At 36.8% G+C, this 23,441-nt stretch overlaps 1 protein-coding gene across 6 annotated transcripts in view; it reads right to left on the reverse strand.

The window, feature by feature from the left end:
- Nucleotides 1-23,441, reverse strand: part of LOC150099700 (fanconi-associated nuclease 1-like) — a 346,925-nt gene that overhangs the window by 26,469 nt on the left and 297,015 nt on the right. For 4 of the 6 annotated variants that reach the window (XM_090403992.1, XM_090403994.1, XM_090403990.1 and 1 more), the window contains one exon: nucleotides 13,650-13,778. The exons of 1 other annotated variant lie outside the window; for it this stretch is intronic. In XM_090403992.1, coding sequence (XP_090260118.1) covers nucleotides 13,650-13,778 — 129 coding nt within the window. The remainder of the gene's footprint in view (nucleotides 1-13,649; nucleotides 13,779-23,441) is intronic. One more of the 6 variants, XM_090403993.1, reaches the window with a different exon arrangement.

The raw sequence follows: 23,441 nt of genomic DNA on the forward strand, positions 1-23,441 counted from the left end.
ATGCTAAATTACTATCCATTTCACTACTAATTAAGGCAGTTGAATGCTTGAATTATTAAAGCAAAAGCATAATATTATCTTATGCTTGGAGAAAGGTTTCAAACAAAAATATGGTTTCTTGTAGAATATAATATACACTGTTAACCAAGTGAAAATTTTCCATAATTATCCTCATTCATAAGAGTATTTAATAAAAAGGGGATATATATTTTTATTGATATGGGAAATATATGAATTCTGAATTAATTTAACCTTGGTATATTCTTGGCTCTGGCACCACACTAACAAAAACCCCAAGAACTGCATATGATCGTCTTCTAATAATGCCATCAAATGGAGGCACTTTAACATTGGAGAATCAATCTGTGACATTTGTTACAGATTGGAAACAGTACAACATTCATTCTACAGCTGCCTCTTGCCCTGCAGCTGAAGCACCCCCCCCCCAAACACACACCTTTCAGCAATTGGAAAGGAATTTTGATTTTGACTGGAAAGAAATTTTTATAATTAATGAGTTAAAATATTGTTTATGGAAAGTTAGGAAAAAACATGGATTTGAAAATCAGCAATGATGACCTACTTATGCACAGGTACACGAGGCTCTAGCTGGGGCACCCCAAAAATTAGGGCCAATTTAAGTGTCCTAAACAATGAGAGAGGAGCCCCAAAGACTGAAGTACCTCAGACCCCCCCCCCTCCTGGCTTGGGAAAAGTGTAAATACAGCCCTGCCAGCTATATGACACACAAATGCTTAAAATATTGTATTATGGAAATTTATTGTTAAATCTGATGAGTTCTGTATTTAGAAAGAAACATTCTAGAAAATGTCCAATTTTTTGGCTAGGTAGTGTAGACCATCCACACTGGGCAATATTCACCAGGAGAAGCTAAAATTCTGTCTATTTTTATTATGAGAGGTTTTTTAAATGGTTCTGTCTTCTTAGTTCACTGGGGGAGGGGGGGTCTTAAGATCAACTGCAGGGATGACTGGAAAGTAATCCCAGGCAGAGATTGCCAACTCAAGGCAGTTAACTTAGATAATGCTAAATCATATCCAGATTTTAGTTTCAATTGGTCTTTTGGTTGTTCAGATGCATGGGACTGGTGAAAAAGGATAGCCTTTGGCTAGATGATGATATAAAAGAACTATATAAAAGATGATATATATTTATATATTGGAATTTTACTGACTAGAAACACCGAGATAAGACAAAAACTTCAATTAGAACACAACTAGTTTCGTTGGAATGACGACTTATTCAGGTGTACATACTATCACAAAAAACCAGAAAAATTAGCAAGATAAAAAAGTAAACTTTTCACATAAACAAGTTAGGAACAACAACACAAGTCTGAACTGGCATCCGCATGGCAGATATAGCGTGAGGCGTTAGTGAGTGAGAACTATCGAGAATGCTAAAATTGAATTAGTGCGCTGTGTGAATCAGGTAAGCTATAACTTAAATTAATGTTCATGTGTCAGGGGATCCAGCAGTATTTCTTTCGATTCTAAGATGCGTCTTTCTAGTTCATCAGAGCATTTATGGATATTTGTAGTAAGATTCCAGTCTATCTGGTGTTGATGCTCTTCTAAATTAGAATTGGCAGAGAAAACGACATGACTGGAGAGGGTGCTTGCACGGGTTCTGTTGTACAAGATATCATGTTGATGCTCTTCGAGTCATAGTGAGATAGACTTATCGGTTTGCCCATAATATGGTTTCCCACAACTACTGATGATTTTATATACTCCTAGGAACTGAAGTTGGTGATGTTTTGGCTTGGGTTGAATCAGGAAAGAATGAAGTTTTGTAGGTAGTGAAGCAAGTTCTAATATTAAATTTCTTCATAAGTTTTGCCGATTTGGGCAATAGAGAACTCACCTACTGTAATGGAATGTATGCAATAGGGTTAGAATTATCCTCTTGTCGAGGTTGGAGACACGAGAGCATAGATGGTTAGAAATGCTTCGAGGTGAGAAGACATTGTTTAAGAAAGTACTTTTGAGGTGGTTAAGTTCGATTTGAAGATCATCTTCTTTTGAAATTAGAGATCTTGTTGATGAGCCAGAGTGGTGATAATTCTTAGTTTCTGGGAAGGGAAGTGATGAGAGGAGGCATGTAAATATCTGTCTGTATGAGTTGTTTTTCGAAAAATAGAAAATTTTTAGATTTAAAGATTACTAGGATGCCTAATTGTCTCAAATTTTCTATTTCTAATAATTTAAGTTATAGCTTACCTGATTCACACAGTGCAGTAATTAAATTTTGGCGTTCTCAAGATAGTTCTCATTCACTAACATCTCACGCTAGACCTGCCATGCAGACGCCAGTTCAAACTTGACTGTTGTTGTTCCTAACTTATGTGAAAAATTCACTTTTTTTATCTTACTAATTTTCCATTGTTTTGTGATAGCATGTACACCTGAAGAAGTCTGCATTCTGACGAAACTAGTTGTGTTCTAATTAAAGTTTTTGTCTTATCTCGACGTTTCTAGTCAGTAAAATTCCAATATAAAATGCCTACAATCCGAGTAAATACCCTTAATAATATATATAAATCGGGGTGAATTCTCCATGCTTACTATGCTTGCTGCACAAGCTCATTACTTGAGAAAGAAGTAATATTTATTTGTTACTAAATGCATGCATTTATAAGCATTCCATTTAGGCTTTTATTTTTGTAGACAGAAGACGTCTTAAGCTTGCACAGCAATAATTGAGCTTTGCGTTGTGTATCGAAAGCTGATGCTTGCTCGTCTAGTCAAAGCTACCTTGGCTTGCTTGGTTGTGGGAGCCTCCAGGTCTTTCGCTACAGCACTGTGATTTCATGCGTGCGCATAGCCATTTCCACTCCCTTAAACGCAGTCAAAGTAGCTCTAGCCAGTGAGCTTCAGCCAGCCTTTACAAGTATGCATGTTGCTTGGGAAAATTACGTTACAACCAACTTTTTATGACGATGTTATTGACCAGTTCATAAAGAAGAACCGTAGGGTAGAATTTGTATTCAAGTAGCTAAATTGAAAAAGACTGAATATTATTTGTAAAATAAATGTTGTATTTGTATGATTAAATGTACATAAATTTCTAAATATATAGTTTTAAATGGTCAGTAATTCATTATTCCGCTAATCAGACTTCAATCACACCTCTCACTCCCTGAATGATAACAAGAGCAAGAATGAATTTCAAGACCAGCATTCGCCCCTGATATATATATATATATATATATATCATTTTTATATTTTCAAGGTGATGATATTTTCAATTTTATTTTCAAGGTGATGATGATACAAGAAAATGGAAAATGTGACATGGAAATAAAAGAATTAACAAAAGAAGATATGCATTTTATGGCAAGAAAATTTTGTTTATTAATAAAATTAATAAAAATTTAAAGAAAAGGCTTATAAGTGTTATATTTGGAGTATAACCTTATATTGGTCAGAAACATGGACAATTGGGAAGAAACAAGCTAAAATAAATGTTGGAGTCATTTGAAATGTGGTTATGGAGAAAATAAAGTGGACTGAAAAAATTACAATGAAGAAATATTACAAAGAGTTGAGGAAAAAAGGTATTTACTAAAGACCATAAGACAAAGAAAGCATAACTGGATAGGACATGTATTAAGAGGAGACAGCCTACTGAAAAGAATGATGATATAAGGGAAAACTGAAGGAAAGTGACCAAGAGGAAGAAGACGACTAATGATGCTTAATAATATAATGGGCACAAGAGGATATCAAGAAATGAAGGAGGAAGCAAGAGATAGAGAAAATCGGAGGTAGAGAATCTGCCTGAGCTATACCATTCAAGAGACAGAACACTAATGATGATGATGAATTCAGTCTATCTTCAGTATTAATGACAGGTTTGAAAAAACAAAAATAAATAAAATAAGATAACTCATACAACAATTAGCTAAAAGGTTATGGCAAGTGCTGCATGCTACAAACTTTTAATTCTTTCAATTCATTGCAATGATATGCTACTGGTCACATATTCCTCTTATGTCTGACAGTATTTTGCTGGATTTCACACCAGCATCTTCGGAGCACAAACAACATGGAACAATACACAATCACTAACAATTAGTGTTGGAAACCATTTAAATTGTAATGAATGAACAAAGTTCTACTATGGCACCAGTAATGTTGAATAAAAAGAAGTTTGCAGTTTAGGGATGAAGTTGGTCTTCAAATGACTGTCTTCCATATTTTATGGTAAATTAATGCAGCAATATTTGTTAAGATTAGGAGAGTGTTTCATTGCTGCTAATAGTTTCAAATATAGTCTCTCTCTCTCTCTCTCTGATTTCTAACAACTTCCATTTAACAAAGCAGTTTATTTCATTGAATCCTGTATGATGGATTGTCCAAAGCATGGTTTGTTCTCATGACTTGTCATAATGATGACAGCAAATGTATTTTATTGTTATTATTATTCTGGTAACCTCCATGGAGTCAACAGACTCATCGTGGGAGGCCCACTCAACCAACAACTGTCTATCATAATGAACTTTGAAGTTATTTGAAGTTATTTACACTCCTTGCATTCACAATGCACTCTGGCAATGCATTCACCAACAACTTTCCACATCAAAAAAAATCTACTCCTCACACCATTCTTCACCACATCTTTATACAACTTCTGGGGATGGCCTCTCATTCTTTTCATCTTAACATCCACTATTTTTATAATTCCTTCTGTATTAATCTGATAGAAACCCTTAACTAACTTGAAGGTCTCTATTATATCTCCTCTTTTCCTCCTATTCACCAACCTTGGTAATCCACTTTCTCTCAAACGCTCTTCATAACCAATGCTCCAGAGTCGTGATATCACTTTAGTTATTTGTCTTTGGGCCCTCTCTAGTGTTTCCACATTACAATGAAAACTAGGTGACCAAATATGAGCATAACAGTCCATATTTGGTCTTACCGATGCCTTATATAGAGGCACCACTACCTCCTTATCATTACATGCCAATGTACTTTTTATCATAGAAGCAATACGATGTGCAGTCTTTGCAACACGAACTTGTCCACTGTCTACCTTCACTCCAAGATCCCGAATCTCATCCACTTCCTGAAGTACACCTCCACCAATACAGTATATAGCCTTATATCTCTGTATCCCAAAGCGGATTTGTTAATATTAAAACTGTAACCCCACTCATTTGTCCAAGCTAAAAGCCTATTCAAATCTTCCTGTAGAGAATTAACATCAGCACTACTCCTGATAATTCTACCTAACTTTGCATCATCAACAAACATTTGAAGATCCCCAGTCAATCCACAAGAAATATCATTAACAAACAAGTTAAACAGTAGGGGCCCAAGAACAGAACCCTGAGGCATGCCACTGATCACCTTCCTTTTCTAAGAGACGGTTCCATCATACAAAACTTGCTGGTATCGTTCAGAGAGCCAATATCTGATCCATCTAACCAATATACTATACAGCTTGTACACCAACTTATCATGTAGTAATCTATTGAATGCTTTTACAAAGTCCAAGAACAGCACTATATGATTCTCCCTTATCCAACACATTTGTCACCTTATCATAAAACATAAGCAGATCGCTAAAACAAGACCTGCCCTTCACAAACCCATGCTGACCATCATAGAGAATCTTATGTTTGTCAATCCTGTATTCTATTTTTTAACCAATTTTTCCAACACTCTTCAATCACAACTGCAGACACACAGACTTGTCTATAATTGGAAACGTCTATTCTCGAACCATGCTTGTGGAGAGGTATTATTTTGCCTTCTTTCCATGCCTTAGGAACTTTACCCACTGCAAGACTCTCATTAAATAACCAAGACAAGGGCACAGCTAACTCTTTTGCACATTCTTTAAAAATACGTGGTGATATGTTATCTATTCCCACGGCCTTATTAACATCTAATCCTGAGCAACACTTGATACACCTTTGATTCTTTCACCTTTAATTCTCCTAATTTTTGCCTCCCTTCTACATGTTGCACAGCATCATCCATGCTACTATGATATACACTGATGAAGCGTTTGTTAAATAATTCCACTATATCATTTGCTATGGTTACTCGACTATATCTGTCTGCCAGTGTCAACCTACCATAATTATTTTTCCTCTTGCTTGCCACATAGCAGAAAAATTCCCTTATTATTCTTTGATCTGACTGGCCAATCTTCTCTCATATTGTAGTTTTTCTTTTTAAATGCTTGTCACTTTTCTGGCTTACAGTTTTAGTCTTCATGCATCTGCTCACTACAAACTCTCTTGTATTTCCTCCATAACAACTTCTTTTGTAACGCTGCTTGCTTGATTTCACTGTTCATCCAACTCACTCCTACTCTATTTATATGCTTAACTCTTGGTATGTAGTTATACACTGCTTGGTTAGATATTGTCTTATCATTTCCTATGCACTGTCAACATGTTTTTTTTCTACATGATGGAAGTTTTTCTACTTTATTATACTCTAAATTAAAGATGACAAGAAATTATATTCTTGGTTTAATCCTTTACCCAAGTGTAAGCAAACAAAGTTTGTGCCTGAAGTAACTTCAAGACTGAGCAACTCATATAGAAGAAAAATCCTTATAGACATTATACATGTCCATAAGGATATGTGCTTTGCCTTATGGGATTCTAAGGCAAGTAATGTGAATCATTAGCTTCAAGGCTACCAAATTTGGAATCCCTGCTTTTTGAGGTGCATCTGCTCAAGATTTCTGAACATTACTTTAACAGCATTTGCTGCATTTACCATTCTCCTAATTCAGATAACATTGCTGCCTTCTCTGACTACTTATCTCTAAAATTAGATTTTATCTAATTACTCAAATTGTGAGATTATCTTTCCAGGAGCTTGAATGTTCATAACACAAACTGGCTCTCCTTCTCTAACTACACAGATCAAGCTGAAAGGGAAGTCAAATCATTTGCAATTAGTCATGATCTAACACGAGTAGTTAACCTACCAACCAAAATACCAGACAATTTTCATTAATCTCCAACACTATGCATTCTTTTCTTGACCATCTTTTCCTCCAAATATCACATTTACTCTCCTCTCAGCAACAACAAAGATAATTTTATCTATGTCTCCTTTTCTACAGATTGATCTCCTTCCAGCCAATCTCTGAACTGCATCCTATGGCACTATGACATTGTCACTGGAATGACCTTCAGGATTTCTACACCTCTTTTTTCATGGTCAGATTACATTTTTTTCTCCCTTCTCTTCCTCTCTCTCTCTTGATCCAAACATCTGCTACAAACTAATAACCAAAATAATCCAGGAATGAGGGCCTTCATTTCCCACTCTACTGTTCCCCCCCCCCCCCCCAAGACCTCTATCAAACAGTGATTCTTTAAAAATTGTGCCTCTGCAGTTTATGATAAATATATATGGCATGTGTTGAATGGTTCAAGTCAAAAATTACAACTTCTCACTCAGCTTGCACCATAGCCCAAAAGTGTAAAAGAATTACCACATCTAAAACAGGCTTTGTGAGAACAAAATGTAATCAGTTCAAGCTAGCCATCAAGAGACCTTCTGGTACCTCGCTAAGGCTGTTGGGCATAACTTCTGCCATTCCACAGCCTTATTAACATCTAATCCAAGCAACACTTGATACACCTTTGATTCTGTTTTTTTTTAATGGTAACATCACCCAAAGATCAAGAAAACCTCATGGCATTGTTCTTTTCCTCCAACTCTCATTCAGACAATTTCATGCAAATCACCTCCTGCAATACCACAAACTGCTCCCTGCATGTCACCTCTGATCTTTAACAGAAGGACAGATATCAGAAAAATCCTCATAAGTTAGTACTTATGAGGATGGTATCCTTCCAGTTGTGCTCAAAACTTGTGCTCCAAGCCATCTTACCTATATATGCTATCATATTCATCTGGAATCTACAACAGCATGGGAAGCAAGCATAGTGTTACAACTGATATCTTGAGAATATAGAATTCTCAGCTATCATGGTGTAACATGAAGAATAAATAAAATAAATTAAAAACCCTGCATAAAAGATAATAGTTGAATTAATTAAAAGAAAAAGAAATATCCTTGCATCCAATAAAATATATAAAATATAAAGGTTTTGTTAAACTAACTAACAAAAGAAAGAATATATTAATATTGTGCTCTCAGCTATCATGGTGTAACATGAAGAATAAATAAAATAAATTAAAAACCCTGCATAAACAAAAGAAAGAATATATTAATATTGTGATAAGATTTAAATGAGAAAAGTTAAATAAATAAGACAGAAAAGGATTAGTCATAAAAGATGGTATGTGAGAGGCTAGAGATTAAGTTATTAAGTAAATTCATAGAAAAATTTTGGAAGGGATTAAGTTAGAGGCTAGCACAAGAAAACAACAGAAAATTGCTTAGGGTCAATTCCCGGATCGAGACATCGTTACGGGCTCGCCGATCAAAGGACGTTTGGCAGAAAAACGCCACCCTAATTGGTCGGTGAAGTAAAAACAAGTAGGGGGCGGAGAAAAGAAGTTAGAAGAAGTGCCATTAGGAGAGCAGTTATAAAAGGGTTGAAACCCCCCCCCCCCCACGAGGCTTTTTTGGTTTTGGTTTTGATTCCGTTCCAGGAGAGTCCTTCGCGAGCTCTTTCGTAGGGATTTCACGGTGATTTCCTGAGTGGTGAGATTGGAGTTATATCTCCGACGCCACAACACGGAAACGAAAGTGAGCGGGATTTCGATTCCGTATTTCCTATGTAAGAAGCTAAGAATGCCATAAAGTCAAAGAAAAGGAAACATATTCTTTGTGTTTCGACTTCAGTAAAACTACGAGGAGGGGAAAGAGGTAAAGATATCGATGTCCACGTGGCGAGTTGCACAGCCGATATTACTATTACTATTACTATTATTATTACGGGCAACTCCAGGGAGTCATTAGACTCATCGAGGGAGGCCCCAAATCATATTCATCACAACTATCTGACATTCATACAGTATCTATCATACCTCGCCTTAAACTCATTCACTGTCACAGCATCCACTACAGACTCAGGGAGCGCATTCCACTCATTCACTACTCTAAAAGTAAAGAACCCAGCTCTAACACCTTTACTAACCACACTTTTGCCCAGTTTCCATGGATGTCCCCTAGTCCTCCCACAACCAGCCCTGTTCTCAAAAATATCTTCTGAATTAATTTTATAGAAACCCTTCAGTAATTTGAATGTCTCAATCATATCTCCCCTCCTCCGCCTATCAACCAATTTTTGCAACCCACAAATCCTCAACCTGTTCTCATACGGTTCATTCCACAGACCTGCTATCATCTTCGTCACTCGCCTCTGGATCCTCTCCACATCCTCCCCATCAAGAAGAAACCTAGGTGACCAAATCTGAGCACAGTAGTCTAGATGGGGTCTTATCAAGGCTCGATAGAGAGGAACAATAACCTGCTCGTCTCTGCTTGTCAACGTATTCTTCAGCAACCAAGTGATTTGATGAGCTGTTTTGGTCACTTTTGCAATGTGTCCCCTAAATTTCAATTCCCTATCCACAAACACTCCTAAATCTCGTGCCTCATCAATTTCCTGGAGCAGGGTTCCACCAATGCAGTAAACTGCCTCCAATCTTTTCACCCCAAAATGCATAACCTTACATTTTGCCACATTAAACTGACATCCATTCTCCTTAGCCCAGACCTCCAATCTATCCAAATCATCCTGCAAAATTTTGACGTCATCTGCATTCACTATTGCCCTACCCAACTTCGCATCATCCGTAAACAAATGAACTGTTCCTCTCAGATCATTTCCTATATCATTTATGAACAAATTAAACAGCATTGGTCCAAGAACAGATCCTTGTGGCACACCACTAGTCACAGGCCGTCTTGTGGACTCTACTCCCGAGTAAACCACTCTCTGATATCTCTCCGTCAACCACCCTCCTATCCATCTCACCAACCCTATGTCCATTCCCATATGCTGCAATTTACTGATTAGAATTCCATGTGGAATCCTGTCAAAGGCCTTGGCAAGGTCCAGTAGAATCACCGTAAACCCATTACCCTTATCCAGTTCAGCCGTCACTGTGTTATAATACGTGAGCAAGTTACTGAGGCATGACCTACCCTTCACAAAACCATGCTGTCCCCGATACAGTATCCCATTTTCTTCAATCCAGTCTTGTATTTTCCTTTTGACTATTTTCTCTAAGACCTTTACAATGATTCCTGATATGCTAATCGGTCGGTAATTTACAACAGCAGTCTTGGAACCACCTTTATGCAGTGGAACTATTTTCCCCTCTTTCCACCCGCTCGGGACTAACCCAGACCCGAGACTCAAATTAAACAAAATGGTCAAGGGTACTGACAATTCTTTAGCTATATATAGATGATTCAAGGTGTGCTCGGAGTTACGAAAAGTTAAGCCAGCGTAAGCCTAATTCAATTCCAAAAAGAACGTAGGAGAAGCAAAATTATCGGTGAGGTTATATCAAGTTAGTTCAATCAGAAGAAGGAAAAGGTCCATATGAAAACCCCAAGAAAGAAAGGTACTGTAAAATATATCTAATGTTAACTAAAATTTGTCTGTGATAAGTATCATTATTCTAATACGGAACTGTTGAAGTGACCAAGGAAAATTTATACTAGGACGTTAGTATCTGACAGAGAATATTAAAAGTAAGCTGGCTAGTGTTAATGTTATGTGAATAATTAAGTGTCCTGAGAATTTTGCATGTCTATTGTAATGTATTGGAAGGTTAAAATGTCATAGTTGTGTGTTAGTGCAGAAAAAGGTTTAGTTAATCTACTTAAGTTTGAATAGTTAAATAGTGTGAATTAATCTTATTTGTTCATGTCAAATGAATTTACGTGTTGAATGTGTATGGCGGCATGATCGTAATACTAGTTATGTGTTAGTGTAGTAAATGGTTTAGTTAATCTGCTTGAGTTTGAATAGAAAAATAGTGTGAATTAATCTTATTTGTCCATGTCAAGTGAATTTATGTGTTGAATTGTTATGGCGACATGATCGTAATACTCATTATAGGATCATAGCCTAATTACTTGTAATAAGCTAATGTTAGTTTGTAAGTATTTAGTTTAGCATTAAATTGAGTAATCACAGAAATTGAATTGTACCATGTTAAGGAATTTAATAAACCTTTGTTCAATGATAAAAGAGTTGTCTGAAATTGCTGTCCAATGCACCACTTGAAAAATTACGAACCTAATCACGAGGGAAATTAATGTTAAGAAATGAGATAAAGTGTCACGACTGCAACATTGTTTCACTTTCAGACATATTTGAGTTCTTTCTCCTTGTTTTTGAATATAATATCTTAAACTAAATATCCCAAAAGGCACAGTATAAATACAAATATTAGGGGTAGTAAGGAGAGAAATAATTTAAGTATTAGTAGAATCTTTGGTGATATCTCGTGCGTAGATAATAGAAGAACATAGATAAGAGGAAATTACTAGATAGAATAAAAATCGTAAAATGGGACACAACATAAATGGCGCAGCCGGTAGGATATAAAGTATAAGAAAGTTAATAGAATAGAATAAGAAGAATAGGTCACAACAATAGTATCTAAAAAATGAGACATTCAGCCATCAAATTATAATCCCATTGCTTCACTGGGATTCTTCAAAGTGTTGGAGAAAATCGTTAATAATCAGTTTCTTCACAACCTAGCAACTCATCAATTAATTAGTGATCACCAATATGGATTCCACCATGCTACAGTAAAACTTCTCACTAATCTTACTCACCTTTGGACACATGCCATGGAAAAATTTGGAAAAACCTATATGGTTGAGATCTCAAAGGCATTTGATCATGATCCTGAGACCTTCATTGAGGTCAACATTGAGACCTTCTCACCATCTTATGGTCTCCCTCCTGCCCTTTGTGAATGAATTACCAGTTTCTTCTCCGGTCATTTATTGCATGTTGTGGTTGATGGCTTCCTCTCATTAGATTTCTTTATCTATACTGGAGTACCCAGGTTCTGTACTCTCACCCATGCTCTTCCTCCTTTATGTCAATGACCTCCTTTCTCTGACTTCAAATCCTAATAGTTTTACTACTGATATTCTCCACTCTTCTTCTTCTTCATTTGAGAAACCCAGTAGCACACAAATGATCACAGCTTCAAGATCTGGCATAATCAATGTCTTGAACACTGATCTCCTCATCATTCTCAAGTAGGCAGAAAACAGCTTAGTGAATTTTAGTGCTATCATAACATAGTCCTGTCTCGTTACCCCCAAAAAAAGATCCTACTTCAGTCCCTCTCACTTTTGATAATGTTCCAATATCCTTTCATGATCAGTTTTCTCTTCTTGGACTAATTTTCACATCTAGCTTATCCTGGCATAAATATATTACATCAGTAACCTCCTCAGCTTCTGAAAAGCTTTATATATATATATATATATATATATATATATATATATATATATGTAGAAAGTATTTTACCTTGGGTATAATAAATGTTAAAGATACCAAGCTATTTTATACCTGGTTTTACTCCATTTCCCAAGTAGTTTGCACCTGCATGTATTGGAAGTCTAGCTGACCCTCAAAGTAGTGCAAGTCAAGGCAACTCATGGTTAAAAAAAAAAAATAAAATAAGCTCTGATCACTATTCTTAATATTTACCCTTAATGCACAGCCCATCTCCTTGAGGAGATGTATGATGCTATGTATTAAAGGCAAGGGGCCACTACCCAGACCGGTTTCGACCTTTATTGAGGTCTCATTTTTTTTTTTTTTTTACCATGAGTTGCCTTGACTTGCACTACTTTGAGGGTCAGCTAGACTTCCAATACGCGCAGGCGCAAACTTGACTTGTTTGTCTGTTTGCTTACTTGGGAAATGGAGTAAAACCAGGTTTAAAATAGCTTGGTATCTTTAACACACACACACATATATATATATATATATATATATATATTGCTTTCCTACTTAACTTCTAACACTTATAAATCTGAAATCTGACCAACCTTAGAACACTGTTCTCACATTTGGGTTGGTGCACCTGAAACCTCCCTAACAATTCTTGATTATATACAGAAGAAGAAGAAGGCAATCTGCCTAACAGGGTACCCTTCTCACTCTGTCTCTATCTTTCTCTCCACTCCAGTCACTTTTCATAGGTGCTCTGCTTCTGCATTATGCGTTTTCTATAGGTACTTTCATGCATGTTGCTCTGTTGAACTGGCATCTACCATTCCTCCACTTTTCTCTAATCATGTAAGAACACCATGCATAATCCAACTCCAAACATATTGGCAAGTTTCACTAAGAAACTTGCCAACAGATTACTTCTTTCTTCTTAATCACCTGCACCACACACAACACCATTGTATTATAGGACTTGCAACCTCTCATGTGTGCAGTCAATATAAAAAACAGAAATTCATATAAGCTTCAAGCAGGAATGTTTATATGCTGCAACATAAAATGTTTTCCTTTAAAATTATATAATAGTGTAGACAGCAGGTTGTGTGGTGTGGTGTGTTATGCTGTACCACAATTGAGTTCTTGGACTCCATGGAGGCATCATGTAATAACCATAATCATCATATATATAATTGCACATTGCCATATATTGTATAGTTTATATATATTTGCATACTTTATAAACACCAGTAACAGGGTTCCATACAACCAAGTCTGGTGCTCCACTTCTGTAGTGGCGAAAATCTTTGGCTAGACATTCACAGATTCCAGCTATAAGGGAACTTCCTAAACATCTTATAAGTCCCTGAGAAATATAAGCACAAGTTTCATATTTAATATTTAAGAAAATAACAATAATAAACACAAAATTTATCTAATAATTTATTAAAAATTTATTTCAGCAGATGAAAGAACATAAAGGTAAGTCAAAAGCTGAGTAATCAGATGAGATTAAAACTAGAAAAATGTTTTTGAAAAAAAAATTTTTAATCTGGTTAATTTTAATTTTCCATGATCTGTAAAAAAATGTGAAAATTTTCATTTCAAGAAATGCATAAAATTTTATGGTTTAGTACTAATCATCATCATCATTCTCCAATATAAAGCTCAAGTACTACTTATGTAGGTCAACATTAATACGCTTATTATTATTACTAGCTGATCAAAAATTTCTTCCAAATTACAGTTATTTCTTCTTATTATTATTGTTACTACCCAAGAACCCGTTGATTCAAAGACTCATCTGGGAGGTCCTTTTATCAAACACACAGCTCATCATACCATGCTTTAAACACACCCAAATTCTTGGCAGACACCACACTCTCAGGCAAGGCATTCCAATCATTCACAACTCTGCATGAAAACAAACCTGCTTCTCACTCCCCTACTCACACCCTCTTTATACAGTTTCCAGGGATGACCTCTGGTTCTCCCCTGATGCCCCACTATTTTCTGTAGAACCTCTCCAGCACTGATCCTATAACAACCCCCTTACCAACTTGTAGGTCTCTATCATATCTCCCCTCTTCCTCCTGTCCACCAGACTCTGCAAATTGCATCTTCTAAATCTTTCCTCATACTCGACATTGATGTTTCACTATTTTCTGAAGAACCTCTCCAGCACTGATCCTATAACCACCTCTTAGTAACCTGTAGGTCTCTATCATATCTCCCCTCTTCCTCCTGTCCACCAGACTCTGTAAATTGCATCTTCTAAATCTTTCCTCATACTCGACATTCCAGAGGTTAGAAACTACCTTAGTCAGTCGCTTCTGGACCCTCTCCAACATCTCTTCGTCCTTCTGAAAACCAGGTGACCAATCTGGGCACAATAGTCCATGTGTGGCCTAATCAAAGCCTTATACAATGGAACATGAATCTCCCTACTTCTACAACTCAATGTCCTCTGCATCATTCCCAGAAGCCTTTGTGTTGTGTTCACAATTTTGGCTGTGTCCCCTAAATTTCAGATTCTTATCCACTATCACTCCAGATTTCTTATTTTCTCCACCTCCGACAATATATCCTCACCAAGCATAAATTCTGCATCCTATTTTTGTTTTCCAAATTTTAAAACCTTACATTTTGCAACATTGAACTTGCATCCCCATTCCCAATCACTCAATTTATTCAAGTCTTCTTGTAAGGGACAACATCTTCTCTACTCTTCATGGTTCGTCCCAACTTTGCATCATCTGCAAACAACTGAATATCTCCATCCAAATCTTCATCAATATCAATTTATCATGCGGTAATCTCAAAAGCCTTTGCAAAATCTAAGTATATTACTGTGTATCCTTCTCCTCTGTCCAAGGAAGCAGTCACCTTATTGTAATAAGTAAGTAGATTACTAAAACATGACCTCCCTTTAGCAAATCTGTGCTGTCCATCAAAGATAATACCATTGTTGTCAACCCAATTCTGGATCCTAGTTCTCACAAGCTTCTCCAACAACTTAACTACAACACCTGACACACCACACAGATAGGCCTATAGTTTGATGCTTGAGTTCTATCTCCTCCTTTATGGAGTGGCACAATCTTGCCCTCCTTAGGAACTGAGTGAAAGACTCGTATTAAAAAAAAATGTCAAGGCCCTGGCACATTCCTCCAACTCCTCCTCCTCCTCCTCCATCAACACTCTGGTGCATTCCTTCAGAATATGTGGTGATATATTATCAAGTCCCACAGCCTTATTAACATCTAGTTTGCTCAACTCTCAATCTCTCCATGAAGTCACATTCACAAGAATGAAAGACCTTTACGAACTGCTCATTAAGTATCTCCATTATATCTTGTGCAGCAGTTGGCCTTATACCATTTTCTCCTCATGGAATTGGTTATTTCCACTTCTCTTATGCTGCATCCATAATGTCCTTTTTCTCTGTATTGCATGTGTAATCTCTTCATTCATCCATTTCACATCTACCTTATTTAACCTTCTCACCCTTGGAATACATTTAGACATTGCATCTACTAGATAGTTTTTGAAAATCCTCTAAGCTGCGATCTCTTTTCCAGCTAACTCCTGATTCCAAGCTACACCTGCAAACTGTCTCCTGAGCTCTTTATAATACCCCCCCCCCTTGTGGTTCCACATATACCCTTTTCTCACAGAGATCCTCACAATGTTGGCAACAACCCAGGTAATCACCTCATGGTCACTCTCACCAATTGGTGATTTGACACCTCATTTATAATTACTGTATTTGCCGGTGTATAAGATGCACTTTTTTCTTTGAAAATAGGTCTGAAAAACAGGGTGCGTCTTATACGATGACACTCAGTTTTTTATTTTCATTTCTGGAAAGTTTCTCTGTTCCGAGTTACGCGAATTCTTTGTTGGTTCCTTGCGGTGTGTGTGTGAGAGCATTCCAGTTACATAGAGCAGTGTTTCTCAAACTTCAGACATCCGCATTCATATGACTGGTGCAGTATTAACAAAAAGATCGTGCTACTAAATGACAAAGACAAGCCGACAGTTGAGTTGAAATGCTAATTCCCTTCAACCGAATTCCTTATATAATATCTTAAACACATTCACTATATATTTCTTCGTTTTAACACGTTCACTCAAACGAAACTATATGTTGCACCGCGTCTGGTGCAACATATAGTTTTGCTTGAGTCATACAGCATTTTCTGTGGGTGGGGGAAATGCGATTCATTAGTTAGTGCCGTTTTTATCCCAGTTGTCTCTAATTGCACATTTCTCTTTGTTGAGAAACATACTGCACAGCCTGCAGATCTGTACCTTATTCAGTGATACAATAGGAACGTTTTACGATCTCGATAAAATCATAAAACGCATAGAATAAAATTCATGGATACATTGAGTGAGAAACACTGATGTAGAGTTCAGTGGATGCGCATGCACTGTCATCGATGATCACAGCTGTGTCCTGTTCATTTAAACTTTCCAATTGTTGTTGCAGTTGTGAACGGTGATAAATTTCTGCCGTTAAATTTTCTCTAAATTTCTTGGCAAATTATGGCTGAAAAACGTCGGCATTGTTACAATATTGCATACAAGCTACGTGTGATTGCATATGCTAAAGAACATGGAAACAGGCTGCAGAGAGGCATTTAGGACCACCCCCAACTAAGAAAATGATAAGAACTTGATAAGAACGCAGAATCAGGAAGAGGATTTAAAAAAAGCAACTCACAGTAAACACAACCTACGAAGTGGAACTGCAAAATGGCCAGAACTTGAGGTAGAACTGAATACTTGGATTTTAGATCACAGAATAGCAAGACTTTCACTGTGTACAAAAATGATTATTCATCAAGCAAAAGCGATAGCCACTAACAGAGGGATCGCCAACTTTACTGGATCAATATCATGGTGTTCAAGATTCATGAAGAGAAACCAGCTATGTATGCGGACTAAAACAAAAATATCACAAAAGATGCCAGCTGAATATGAAGAAAAAAATGACTGAATTTCATCGATTCGTCATTAACACAAGGAAACGAGAAAATTTTGAACTTGTGCAAATAGGAAACACGGACGAGGTTCCGTTGACTTTTGATGTGCACTCAAACAAAACTGTAGATTCCAAGGGTACTAAAAGTGTTACTATTAAAACTTTGGGGCACGAGAAAACTCACTACATGGTTATTTTATCCTGCTGTGCTGATGGGACAAAATTGCCACCACTATTGGTTTTTAAAAGGAAGATGCTACCCAAAGAAAAACTGCTTAAAGGAGTGTTTGTACATGTTCCTGCAAAAGGCTGGATGGATGGAGGAGGAATGAAGTTATGGATAGATAAAATTTGGTCTAGGGGGCCCTAGACCAAATTTTATCTATCCATAAATACCATAGTATCATGGGCTGTTGAAGAAGCCTGCCATGCTAGTATGGGATCAGTTTCGTTCTCACAGAACAGACGATGTTACAAATAAACTGAAGGAACTGAAAACTCGGTTAGCTGTAATTCCAGGCGGTCTAACTAGTCAGCTTCAACCTTTAGATGCCTGTATTAATAAACCATTTAAGGGATTTATGAAGGAGAAGTGGAACAGCTGGATGCAGTCTTCAGATTTTGAGGTTATGCCATCAGGAAGAGGCCTAGCATTTCACAAGTTTGTGAGTGAGTCAAAGCTTCATGGGATGTTGTGAAAACTGAGACAGTGGTTAAATCATTTAAGAAGTGTGGAATTAGTAATGCACTGGATGGTACAGAGGACAATTTGTTGTATGAGGACTCAGATTCTGATTTAGAAGAGGTTTCAAGTGTCTCTTCATTTAGCTCTGGAGATGAATTTTTGGATTTTCATGAAGAAGATTAAAAGATTGGACTCTTTCCTAGTTAGATTAGGTATTTGTTGAAAGTAGACCTACTTATTACTTTATATTTCAAATACTGTAAATTCATTATAATATTCAGTGATAAAATTTTTTTCCTAAAAAAATGTGTACAAAAAAGGGGGTGCGTCCTATACGCCAGTGTGTCTTATACGCTGGCAAATACGGTACATCCACTGGTGAGATGACCAAATCCAAGACCCTCAATCCTTGTGTGCCCTCTGTTACATACTGTCTGAGGTAATTATCCCTCAAAAACTCAAGAAACTCATTTTCTTTACTCCCAGTTGCTATCTCATAGTCTATATTCTCATCATTCCAGTCTATATTGCCATAATTAAAATTTCCCATAATGATCACTCTTATGTTATTTGCTTGGCTAATTTGGTCATACATTTCACCATCCACATTACCTGGTCCATAACAACATCCAACCAAGTATTTCATTCCATTCACCTCTATCTCACACCATACTGGTATTCAACATTGTCATATCTTATTCTGGTCTTCTAAGTCACCTATTACCATCAATCAATCCAGATTTTGTTTTGCTAGACTTTTTTTTTTTGCAATCTTGGCACTGAACACCTGTTCAGCTAACCATTCCTCTTCCATTCTGTTCAAGTGGCCATACCATCTTAGATGACCTCTACTCAGACATTCTTGATTAGCAGTAGCCTGCTAATTATGTCTAGCTTAGCTTTTTCTAATATCCTCACTTTTAAAAGTGAAGATATTAGAAAGAAGATGTAATCTATATTGATTTGCTATTTTCATTATCATTGTGCCTAAATAGCTGAAAGATAGAAACAGAAAAGGTGAACCTGTTCTTCAATTTTTTGTTGAGAATGTGGCTGATGTTTCCCCCATTTTACTGACTATTTTCAGAGTATGTCTTTTTTTGTTTTTATACCCAATTCATTAGCCCTAGTTATTTCTTTTCATTAGAGTTCAGAGGTTCAGAGAGTGGATTTATTTAGGAGCATAGTATCATTTACATAAAGAAATTAGTCTAACAAATAATGGCTGAGATAACATGCACCCTTGCTTTGCTATCTGATTTTACATCAAACCATCTTCCTGTAGAGTCTTCAGTTCTAACTGCTGATTTACAACTTAACTATCAGCTATACATTTCATTGTAATAATGACCTATTTACATATAACTGGATGCATTTTATGCATCTTGGCTTATCATCTCTTGATAAGCCAAGATGCACTTCTCTTTTTCTATACCAACTGAGCTATGGAGGCTCAAGTTGGTATAGCTTAAGCCCATTGGTCAGAAAGACCTGGATTTAACTCCTGTCTATGATGCAAGGAACCATTATCAGGTCTTTTTGACTAAAGGTGAGTTATCCAGTCTCATATGGAGGCGGAGAGTTTTTCCTCCCAGAAACTCAGGTCTTTCATTCCTCAAAACAGGCCCCATGACCACATATATCTACAGACATAGAACACTTTGGAGAATGATGGTAGCCTGCACTGGCTACTTCAGAAGTAGTAACTTCTGACCAATACCTCATGATACATATGCTAACAGGTTTACGAAACTTAAACATAATCCTTATTATCTTCCCATGATTTCTCAATTATTTCTCTTAATAATAAAAAGTCTGGTATTGACAATACCTATTTCATTTAACCCAGCTTGTTTTTATTCATTTTTCTCGAACAGTTTTATATATATACTAGGGGGCACTGCCTACGGTGCCCCCCCCCCCCCGGTGTTCCGGACTGGTAGGCCCGTTCTCCTTGAATTCTGATGACTCAAATTTCGAAGACTCGACACTCAGGACAGTCCCTGAGTGTCGAGTCTTCAAAAAAGGGGGATCTGGTGCCTATGTCGCCCCCCTCCCGAGTTCCGGACTGGTAGGCCGGTTCTCCTTGAATTCTGAAGACTCGAATTTTGAAAACTAGAAAGGCGAGTTCTGCACCCCCCCCCCCCCGAGTTACGGACAGGCGTCGGTTCTCCTTGAATTCTGATGACTCAAATTTTGAAAACTCGAAAGGGGGATTCCTCCCCCTGGCACCTACAGAGCCCCCCCCCCGAGTTCCAAACTCAGGGTGGGGGTGCTCTTTTTAGGGAAATAATTACTATTCCCCTAATAATAATAGACATTTTTTAGGGGAATAATTACTATTACAATCATCTGAAACTCAATCTTTTGAGTAGGCATTCTGAAGGTGGTGTAGCCATTGTCAAACTTTACCTCCACATTTAAGTACTCATGGTTGAATATCACCTATTTACATTAATTGAGAAACAAAGCAAGATAGCTGAGAGTAGACCTCCGAATAACCTAGAAGGAATATGGAGATCTAACGACTTTTAATCTAATATAAAATCCTCATCCTTTTGTAATGCACTTCATCATTCAGTATCCACCTGCATACCTGGATACTGAAGGAATGAGGATAGGCTGGCAATTTGAGACTAAACTGATCACAGTATTAATCCACAGACAAACATGATGAGGTACAATATGATCAAATGTCATGCTAGCTAGGAAATCATCCAGTTAAACAAAGCCTCTGTGTTACCTTTTTATTTTGAGGAGGTTGGGTGCATCTCAGAGTGAACAGTCAAAAATTAACTACAGGAAGTTGAAACTCAAAGGAACTGATGATAGGCACTGGCAGCATAAGCATCAAAGGAAAAGAGGAGCTAGCCAAAAAATTACAAAATTCCAATTTGACAAAATACTTCATATGAATATTATTTCTGTGAAAACTCCCATGTTACTCCTCTTAACAAACTATTATATTTACTGATGTGTGACCATGACATATGCTTGTGTTGGTGTGTGCGTTAAGTGAATGCTATTTTTAAAGGGGCACTCCTAAACAGAAGCAGGCAAAATAGCCGTAAATATAATACCTCATATGATTTGGGGGAGTGAAGTCTCTGCTAGAAGCAGCAGTAGGGTCATAACTCCTTTTCTACATAGAATTAGTAGACATTCACATACGTGGACAGATCTGAAGTTGCAGCCTACTGGCTGGAGAGTGGATACAAGAAACACTCTGCTAACTATAATTACAGATAGTTTTTATTTGAGTTGAGTGCAGTATAAAGAAAAGCGAAAGCTAGTTCTTGTTGAAGACAGAGACAGAATAGGACATGTCCTAGACATAAACATTTTTAGGAAAATCTAGAGAAAAGAACAACACTAATAATAATGGTAATGTATCTACAAAATTGCTGTTCAAGACATGGAGTAGTCGCTACAGACATTATGTTGCAACATAAGATTGAACCTAAATTCATATGGAATGAATATCCAAGAAAAAAAGAAAAATCTTGTTGACTATGCTATTGTTCACAGTGATATATTCACATATTTTCAGGACATAGGGTGCATACAGGGAATGTGAAATACAAAGTCATCATTATTTAGTTTTGAAAATGTACAAACATTTTAAAAAGAATCAAACATTAGCAGCTTTCAGATGTGAACAGCAGACTCAAAGATAAAGATAAAAATACAAAAAAAAAAAAAAAAAAGTGAAGGTTTGAAAAAAAAAAAGAACAAAAAACAGATCTGATATAAATGCTGAAAAAACTGAAATGCAACAACTTCTGATGTCTGCAATGATAGCAAGATCAGAACATTGTGGTGGATTTATGAAGCTCACAAGTCAGTCCTAGTAAAGAAGAAATCATATCAAAAATCATGACAAAAAAGTCAGCAGCTGCACTTAGGGAATAGAGAGAAAAATATAAAAAAGCTATGAGTAAATGGTAAATTATACCTGAAAAGAGATTATATTCTTGGACATCCTAAAGGAAGCATGCTTTGTATTATGGGAACCAAAGCAACTGATGTGAGGTCAATAGTTTATATACAGTAGCCTAATCATAAATATACCTCATGTTCAAACTTTGTTTGCTTACACTTGGATAAAGGATTAAACAAGAACACATTTCTTATCAAGCATAATTTACTTTGTAACTGAGTGAAAAAAAAAACTATTTATGAGTAAAAGAAGCATTTATATTCTTCCCAAATTCATGGAAAGAATATAAGAAAATAAATATCGCTAACTGTTCTAGAGGCTTAAAAAAGCTTAGAAAGGGAGAAAAGTTTCCCTTTTTTTTGTGTGATATTTATCTTCTTATATACTATTAAAGGAATTAATGATGATAATGTGATATAAAAACTGTATTCCATATATCTTGATGCAAAACTGGCTCAAGTTTTGCATTTGGGGAGATCAAATGGATAATCAAGAAGATGTTATGGCTTTACAGGAGGATTTGAATAGATTGTATAAATGGGTAGGTGAGTGGAACTATCAGTTCAATGTTGCAAATTGGAAGGTTTTAAAATCTGGTAAGCACCAATGGGATGCAAAATATACACTTGGTGGAGAAACTTTAAAGGAGGTAGAGGAGATGAGATATCTGAAAGAGGTGGTGTAGCAGGACTTGAAATTCAGAGGCCACATTGCACAAGTTGGTTGTAAAGTTGTCACATTGGGTAATGGCAATGATGGAGAGGATCCTGACATGCAGAAATGAAGAGGTTATGATTCCATTGTATAAGGCCTCATATGGATTACTGTGCACAGATTTAGTCACTGGATTTTCATGGTGGTGATGAGAATATGTAAGAAAGGGTCCAGAGAAGATTCCCAATGGTGGTCAGTGGTCTTTGGAATGTGGAATATAAAGACAGACTGAAAGAATAAATTGCAAAGCCTCATGAATAGGAGGAGGTGGAATATGATTGAGACATATAAGTTAGGGTTTGTTATCAGGCTGACTTGGAAGAAATGTTTATCGAATGGGAGAGGAGGAGGAGGGGGGGGGGAGTAGAACAAGAGGCCACCCCTGGAAACTGTATAAGGAGAGTGTTAGCAGATAAGTGACGAGTCGTTCTTTGCATAGAGAGTGGTTGGCGAATGGAATACGTTGCCTGACTGTGTCATTAATGTAGACACATTGAATCAGTTTAAAGTATGGTTGATGAGCTTTGTGTGTGGTAGTGTGTACCTCCCACAATGAGTCTCTAACTTCATGGAGATCAGATGTTAAGTTAATACACTGGTGTCCAAAAGTTAAGGACAAACTACATTTTTATTTCCACAGTTGACCCTTGAAGAATGCAGGTCTGAACTGCAGAGGTCCACTTACACACGGACTTTTTTG

Source organism: Typopeltis vanoorti, chromosome 14 (assembly GCF_054136105.1).
Source record: "Typopeltis vanoorti isolate ZY-2024b chromosome 14, IOZ_Tvanoo_1.0, whole genome shotgun sequence".
In the NCBI taxonomy this organism is placed as follows: domain Eukaryota; kingdom Metazoa; phylum Arthropoda; class Arachnida; order Uropygi; family Thelyphonidae; genus Typopeltis; species Typopeltis vanoorti.